The sequence below is a fragment of the Phragmites australis genome, chromosome 17 (assembly GCF_958298935.1).
Source record: "Phragmites australis chromosome 17, lpPhrAust1.1, whole genome shotgun sequence".
Classification (NCBI taxonomy): Eukaryota; Viridiplantae; Streptophyta; class Magnoliopsida; order Poales; family Poaceae; genus Phragmites; species Phragmites australis.
This window is the reverse complement of record NC_084937.1, coordinates 25328803-25337619: the sequence shown is the minus strand read 5'-3', so window position 1 is coordinate 25337619 and position 8817 is coordinate 25328803. Positions and strand designations below refer to the sequence as shown.

At 42.8% G+C, this 8817-nt stretch overlaps 1 protein-coding gene across 1 annotated transcript; it reads left to right on the top strand.

The window, feature by feature from the left end:
• Positions 1-5650: 5650 nt before the first annotated feature.
• Positions 5651-6355, top strand: LOC133897970 (uncharacterized). Its single transcript, XM_062338810.1, has one exon. It carries the CDS (start codon positions 5770-5772, stop codon positions 6106-6108), a length of 339 nt encoding a protein of 112 aa, XP_062194794.1. The 5' UTR covers positions 5651-5769; the 3' UTR covers positions 6109-6355.
• Positions 6356-8817: the final 2462 nt, after the last annotated feature.

Genomic DNA, 8817 nt, shown 5'->3' with positions numbered 1-8817 from the left:
CACTGGTTGATTTTATGGCCGAGTTGTCGTCCTTTGAGCCCAAGTAGGTACAATGACTAGAGACGAACGAGCACTGGATCATGCACTTCGACAGATCATTCACGCTGAAGGGAGCAGGGGCTAGAGTGGTCCTAACCTCACCAGCCGGCAACCTCCTTAGGCACGTAGTTCAATTATATTTTTCATCCATTAACAATATTGCGGAATACGAGGGCCTCTTATCTGGAATGCGAGCAGCCTCCGCACTTGGGATTAAATGCCTGTTAGCGATAGGGGACTCGCTATTGGTTGTTAAACAAGTGCAAAAAGAGTTTCAGTGCTTTGATTCGACAATGGCGGCATACCTCGCCAAAGTGAGATTACTGGAGCGATGCTTTTTCGGTTTTGAAGTCAAGCACGTCCCTCGCAAGGACAACTTCCTAGCCGATGAGCTGGCTCATCTAGCTTCTTCTTGCGAACCTGTCCTGAACGGAATCTTTGAAGAAAGACTCACACGACCATCCACTATGGTCTCGGGCTAAGGTGAATTGGATGTTTTGCTTGAAAATTGAGCACCAACGACAACACCTTTGGAGGCAACACTTCCTTCGGTGCCGTCGACCTTGGGTGGCCATCATGTGGTCACCCTGCTCAATTTCAGTACAACCTGAATAGATCAGATCTTGGACTACCTTCAGAATTGAGCAAACCTTGATGATGATGCGTCAACAGAAAATGTCTCTTGGCAAGCCCGTAGATACTCCCTGGTAGAAAATCTCCTCCATGTAGACAGTTTATGAGAGGCTGGCATGGGCAACAGATCGGTGAACATAACAAGAATAAGCAGGAAATATTGGCTCAGCTAGCTGTGCTAGATGGTAAAGCAGATTCTGAAGGTTTATCTTTGGTGGAATGGGAAAATAGATACAAGTTAGAAAGAAGCCTTGAGAAAATTCTCTCCATGGAGGAGATTTTCTAGAAACAAAATTGTGGGCAGACCTTGGTGAAAGAAGGTGATAACAATACAAGATTTTTTTCATCTCTTAGCCAATGGGAGGAGTAAGAAGAACCTGATCCTGTCTATGGAAACTAGTCAAGGTCATATCAGCTCTTAAGACCAAATCAAAGAACACATTTATGATTTTTATAGAAATCTTTTTAGGGACTAACTCTAGGAATGCTTTGAATTTATCTGATTCCTTCTGGTACAATCATGACAAGCTACCTCTTGATGCCAAAGACACCATAATCCAACCCTTCTCTGTCCAGGAGGTTGAGAAGGCCTTCAGAGACATAAAAGAAGATTCTGACCCCGGATCTAATGGTTTCACTACTGTAGCGAACCTGTCCTTAGGGAGATTATAGCGGAACATCGTTATGGCATGTATGTGATTTTAGCGATTAATGGCAGCATAGTCAATTGGACTAACATTTTGTCAAGTATATATTTTAGTAGGTCTCATGGATGCAATAAAAGAGAAGCCACTGGAGCCATGACAAAGAGAGGAATGAATTGGATTTATCTTAGAATTTTTAATATGATCAAATGTGTTGGATTTCTATACAATCATGTAGAGCACTTCACAAGCTTTCCAAAGAGTGCGAGATCATCAAAATCGGAGTTCGAAGCGGAAAGTTATGCACGAAATATGAATCGCTTATCGACTGAAAATTGTACACGCCGGACATTTCGGCGTTCACAATTAAAATACTCCAGCGTTCACAATTAAAATACTCTGACGTTCACAAAAATACTCTGACGTTCACAAAAATGAATACGTTGGATGTTCCGGTGTTCACAAAATGAACACGCCAGACTATTTTGTGTAGAGAGGTTGCAGATTCCTCGGTTGGCATCATATGCACGCCGGATGTTCCGACGTTCAAAGAGGACATTACGCCTGACCTTTCGGTGTTCACAAAAAAGGTGGAGTTCCAACGACTAGTTTTTAGGGAGTACACATCGATGGTACGGCGCTTGTAATATTGCACATGCCGGATCATCCGGTGAGTACAACAAAATGTGACCGTTAGAGCAGCGACTAGTATGCGAGATTGAGCATATAAATACCCCTCCACTCGATCATTTGATGAAGTCTGAGTGTGCTAGAGTCTAGGAGATACCTTGGGCACTTGAGAAGGCATCCAAGCCATAAAAGTGCTTAAAATGATCATCCAAGGCAATTAAGCATAAGATTAGAGAGTGATAAGTGCTTATAGACCTAGAGAAAGTTGTAGCTAGGTGCTGCGGCTTTGAGAAGGGATCAAGGGGTGATCCTAACTTGTACCAAGAGCTACGTCAGCGCCTTGAAGTCTTGGTGACTCGTCGGCAACTTAAGCCAGAGTTGCTTAAGCTTGTTGATCCTCCGACTTAGTGTGGAGTGGCAGTAAGGCACGTGTACAGGGACGCAGAGACCCTTACCTTGGTGACTCAAGCTCCTAAGTGATCACGGCGGTAAGAGACCGGAAGAGATGCTAGAGGTGAGACATTGCCTTAGTGGCTTGATGGGTCATCCGACTTGAGACCGTGCCTTGGTGGCTTGGTGGCTCAAGAGCCGTGACCGGGTGCCGACCGGGAGCATATTCTTGGTGAAGCTCCAACATGGACTAGGAGTGGCATTCATGCTATCGATACCACGGGATAAAAATCTCTTGTGCCGTGTTTGCTCTTTCTACCATCTTTACGCTTCCGTATTTACATACTTGCAATTTACATTTGCGCATTTACCTTCCTAGAGTAGTTTGCTAGAATTAACAATAGGATACAAATCTCTTTGTTCGGTAGAGTAGACACACTAGATAAACCTATAGTACATTTAGATAGAAATTGATATAGGTTTATCTTGTAGAGTTTTTGAAGCCAATTAGTTTAGGTTAGTTTTTTAAGTGTCATAATTCACCCCTCCCCCTCTCTTAGGACGTCACCGATCCCTTCAACTGTCACCTTCTTTAAAGTCTTCTGGGATTGGGTAAAGGATGACATCTTTGACATGTTCAATGACCTCCATGCCGAGAGGATAGATCTGAAGAGACTCAACTGTGAGGTTATAACCTTGGTTCATAAGATCAAGAAAGCCAACACCATCAAACAATACAGGTCCATTTGTCTCCTCAATATAGGTTACAAAGGTTTCACCAAGGTCCTTAATAATAGGCTCACCCCAATAGCCAAGGAGGTTATTGGTACAAGCTAAACAACCTTTATCAAAGGTAGAAACATTCTGGAGGGAGTGGTGGTCCTACATGAAGTAATCCATGGGTTAAGGAAAACTAGACAACAAAGGCTGTTGGTGAAAATAGACTTTGAAAAGGCATATGACAAGGTAAAATAGAGTTACCTTGAAGAAGTCATGAGAGGGAAAGGGTTTCTCCACATGTGGATACAATGGGTCATGCAATCTGTTATTGGGGGCAGAGTTTGCATCAATATTAATGATTAAATTGGACCATATTTTAGAACCTACCAGGGTTTAAGACAGGGAGACCCCTATCCCCTCTACTTTTCAACATTGCAGCAGATGCTTTGAATACTCTGATGGTCAAAGCTTCAACTAAGGGGCTGCTCAAGGGAGTTGTAGACCACTTGATCTTAGGGGGGATCACTCATGTTCAATATGCTGATGATACAATTTTGATGGTTGATGGTTTTGACAGCTCTACCCTTACTCTTAAGATCATTCTGTACTGCTTTGAATAGTTGTTTGGTCTCAAGATCAACTTCTACAAAAGTGAGGTTTTTGTTTTTGGTATGGACCAACAAAAACAGAAAGGGTGACCAACATGCTAAACTGCAAATTGGGGCAACTCCCTTTGAAATGCCTAGGCATTCATGTCTCTGATCATCATCTAGGGATTGTTGCCTCCTCTAATCTCCTTCCAAAAATGATCAAAAGGTTAGACCCATGGAAGAGTAAAAACCTAACCTATGGAGGCAAACTAACTCTGACAAACTCTTGCTTAACCAGTTTGTCCATGTATACCATGGGTTTTTATCTCCTTCCTAGAGGGATTCACAAGAAGATGGACACTATCAGATACAGGCTCTTTTGGAGGGGGCTGACAATGTGAATAGATACCATATGGCTAGATAGGAAGCTATATGCAAGCCTAAGGACTATGGTGGTCTTGGTATTTTGAACAAAACTATCATGAATCAGTGCTTGTTGCTAAAATGGATTTAGAAGATTTGCTCTGGATTTGAGGACATCTGGTTCAAAATACTTAGAGCCCAATACATGGCAGTTGGCAAATTTTTCATCTCCAGATAGAGAGGCTCATCCCAGTTTTGGCAGAGCTTATACAAGGTTAAACATCTCTTTCATTGGAGGGTTGTGTATAAAGTGAATAAAGGTAGCAAGGTTTTTTTTCTGGAAGGATGTGTGGCTAGGTGAGACTCCCCTAAAAACCCAATTCACTGGCCTATTTGGCATGTGTGCTGACCCAAACTTCTTAGTCCCTAATTGCTGGGTCAATGGTGAGTGGGAACTGCAGTTTAAAAGAAGCATGTATGCCAATGATCTACCCCAATGGGAGAAACTGATACAGAAGCTGCAATGCATTTAGATTAATTATATGGAAGACGAAGTGTTTTGGTCCCTAGATAATCAAAAAGATTTACCACCAGATCATTCTACATGTTTTTTTTTTTACTTTTGAGAGTATTTCCAGCAAGGAGGCTAAGAAAATATGTGCATGTAAAATTCCTCTCAGGATTAAGGTCTTGTTGTGGCAGATGCTTCATAACAGGCTCGCTGTGACCTCCTCCCTAAAGAAGAGGGGTTGAAAAGGGAGCTCGAACTGTTGTCATAAGGACGTTAACCATATTTTTAATGTGCGTTAGCCCAATTTTCTTGGAGTGCTTGGAGAGATATCTTTGGTTGGAATGGGTTCTCCGCTTCGGTAGCTGACTTATGGGTAAGCTGGCTTACAAAGTTTTTTAAAATCTCTCAAAACCTAGGGCTTTTCTTCTTTGTAGGTATAGCTTGGGCCCTGTGGAGGACAAGGAACACCATGACCATTGAGAAGAAGTTCCCCAACAAGCCTATTGAAGTCCTGATCCTCATTGTGACGTTCGTGTAGAAATAGAGCCTCCTTCTCAGACAAGACGTTAAGCTTAAGGTGGACAATGCTTCCTCCTAGGTTTGAGAATAGTTGCGAGACTTCTCCCCTGTAGATGGCTCTGCTTTAGATGTTTATGTTCTTTAACGTAATGCTTCCTAGCCTTTGTGTAATATGCTAGCTTTGTTTATCATTCTAGCTCTTTTTGTGTTTTAACTCTCGGCTATGATGGTAGCCCTAGCAGGCTATTGTTCCCACTTTCTTTTCTCCCTTCTTCCATTGTTCTGAACCTAGTTATTGGATTTCAACAAAAAAAGAAAAAGACCGAACCTATAAGACTAATGCTCTATTTAAAAAAGAGAGAGAATTTGAGAGGTAGAAGAAACAATCAAACCACAACCTTCAGAACTTTTTTATTTTTATATTTTTAAATAAAAAAAATTGTAAATATATGCGTTCATTTTGAAAAATTGCAAATATATATTTGCAATATTTTGATTTTAAAAAATAAAAAAATCCAGAACCTTCCAGCTCATTGATATCACCCACTTCTGTAAAGCTCAGCACAGCCCAGCTCAGTTACTTCCGACCAAAGCCCAGCCCATTCACAGCACTTCCTACAGCTGGGACACCGGCCGGCCAACCCCGCAGCCAATCTCCAGGCGCAACCTCCCAGACTAGCACCCAAATCGACGACCTCACTCCGATCTCCACGCGCACCAAGCGGGCTCGATGCGGGCGATCTCGTCGGCGGCGGGCGGGATGCTGCGGGCGAGGCTGCGCGGGGCAGCGCGCACCCGCGGCGGTGGCGAGGGGGCCGGGCGCTGGACGACTCCGGGGCACGAGGAGCGGCCCAAGGGGTACCTTCTCAACCGGCCGCCGCCGCCGCCGGGTGAGTCGCGGAAGTGGGAGGACTGGGAGCTGCCCTGCTACGTCACCTCCTTCCTCACCGTCGTCATCCTCGGCGTCGGGCTCAACGCCAAGCCCGACCTCACCCTCGAGACCTGGGCGCACCAGAAGGCGCTCGAGCGCCTCCAGCAGCAGGAGATCGCTGACGCCCAGGGCGAGTGATACGCACGTCTCAGGTCACCTCAAACCCTAGACTGCTTCTGATTTACTTCCAATAAGATGGTTGGGATGTGCGGTCCTGAATTTCTGATGTGGATGTAGCACGGACTGAACACTATGCTGTTGTTTCTGTCTCGTTTGGGAATTTACCCGATGATGATGGCGAATGCCCTAAACATTTTGAAATGTTTCGACTTGTATTATCTTCTTCATCCTTCGGTTGTACTACATGAGCATAGTTGGGGTTGTACCTGGTTGTTCTCTCTTCCGCAGATAATTCTGTTGTGAGATGTTTCTTATGTTGTTTGACAGCCTCGGCATTGCTCGGTAAGCATACTACATAGAAAAATTGTTAAAAAGCCTTAAAAGGAAGATAATGCGTTATGAGCTATTAAGTAAATGTGCCGGGCAAGGGTATAATAATCATATAGAATATACGGAACAAAATATTTAGATCACTAAATAAGGGGTGTGTCTTAGCTTATATGGCAAGTGAACCCTTCATATCATTTAATTAGAAGGAAGATATAAGTCGAACCAATGCGAGCCAAGAGGAATGTTGTGTGAACATTGTTGGATGAATCCTGTGATGGAACTCTAGACTCAAATGTTTATATCCTTGGATTGATGATCTTTTGAGCATTAGATCATCCTTGTACTGCTCGACTCTGAAAATGATGGTATCTGGCAAAATCAGTATTAAATTGCTTAGGCATCTTGAAATAAAATAATGATATAAATCTACTAGAGGATTCTTTGCCATTAAGGGAGCTTATATAATGTACATATTAACGACATTATAGCGTGTGCAACTGTGCATCAGGCTATGGGTTAAGTAACTTATTAAGTATGGATGACTAGTTTTCTGAAGGAGAAACTCAAATAAATCTGAAACTTATCAAGCAAAAGTGATTTTTAGCACATGCCTCCTAGACTTCTTCCAATCCTTTATAGAGGCTCCCAAACTATTTTCTGATCGATCAGCTTTATTAATGTGATAGGCAGTCTGCATTTCTATTGAGCATAATGTTCGTCCTGTTTTTTTTCTTCCGCTTAATTTTCTACCTTGTCTACAGGGATTCTTATGACCATGTTTTCTCTTGTCCGCATAATCATATGAAGCTGCTGATTCTCAAATGTCAAAATCCTCTTTTGATATTGTGTATGAGCTCTCTTTCCTCCGCTTGAGTTTTATAGTTCTTCTGTACATCCACCTTTTTGTGTTGTTCCATGGAACCATGGCTGCTCACTCACAGGCCATACCTAGGTGAAAGGTCTGATTCCGTGAGGATTTGTTTGGATAGGTGTGGATTAGGGGCTGTTTGGTTCGATGCCGACGCTCGCCCCACCAAAAGTTGGCGCGCCCAGCCAGCCGAGGCGCGCGTTTGGTTCGTCGCCGTGATTTGGCTCGCCCGCGCGCCCAGTGCCGCGCTAGTTCATTTTTCCGCCTAGGTGTGGGCGAGACGGAGGTAGCAAAATCCTTCGCCAAATCATTGGCACTCCCGCGTGTTGGCAGGGCTAGGCTGGGCCCAAACCAAACAGCCCCTTAGACACAACCCCTTCAAATTGTTAGGGAAAATGAACTAATTTCCGTGCCAATCCAAAGGGTTTGGGTCTAGTCCCTGCCTATCCAAACAAGGCCTTGGTATTTTTTAACTACCCTCTAGAGATAAGATCTATTTTGGAAGATTAGTTGACTTGGTTGAAGTTTCAGTATTCTCAAGCAGATTGTGATGACTAAACCCAGACTGTTGTCGTCTAGTAACCAGTAACGTGTCATGGGAGGGAAAATCTTGCACTTGGAAGTTTCTTAGCAGGAATACCTAGTTTAAATGCGTGTAGCTTTGGAAATGCCTTTGTTGTATTAAAGCAACTTTTGGATAGAAGATCTCCAACGAATTTTATTGCTTTCCTGATGCACAAACTAGGCTTGAAGTTTCAGCTAATGTTTTGATTGTTGAACATAAATCAATTTAAGTTCATCTTCTATATTCATATGCTTGTGCTTGTAGTCTCATGATATCCTGGGACAGATTTTTGTCAAACATGATTTCAGCTAAGTTAAGCTTTACAAATGTGAGGGACCTATTCCTATTGATAGTTCATACCTAGATAGTCTGTGTGCAAGAGGTGAGAGTTATACATATGCTGTGGCTAAAATGCGGCATGGCTTGTTGACTGGGTAGCCCAAAATTACAGTTATTTATCCCAAGCATCATCAGTTATGCTTGGTGTTGTAATGTTATCCACTTGCATTCTTTAAATTATCAGCACACCTTCATGAGTTTCCTGCATTCACATGCACATGCTGCCTGGGCCAAACGCTGGATACTAGCTGGCTAGAAAATAATCACCTATTTATGCAGATAGGCCATGTGATACAATACTGTTGCTTGCCTGTCATGTTTGATTTGTAACTGCCAATTTTGCTACTTGAAGCATGATGTGTAAATGAGCTATTAAATCATTTTTGTTAGCGAAATTCAATTGCAGTATTCTTCCCTTAATTGTTTTGTTGTTTCTCATGATTTTCAAAGGGCCTTCTCATCAGATATCTGCTAGCCCTAAAAACATTGTTTTTCTTAACTTTGTGATCTTCGTGTTTGAACTGTCATGCCCTGCAACAGAAAAGCATACTCTGAAACATTAGATTTTGCCGTTGCTGATTGTAAGCCTGATCTGCTTAGACTCTAGATACCATTACTGCCTGAG

Excerpts from the sequence above, each read along its gene's own strand:
- LOC133897970 (XM_062338810.1), top strand. The coding sequence starts at position 5,770 with ATGCGGGCGATCTCGTCGGCGGCGGGCGGGATGCTGCGGGCGAGGCTG.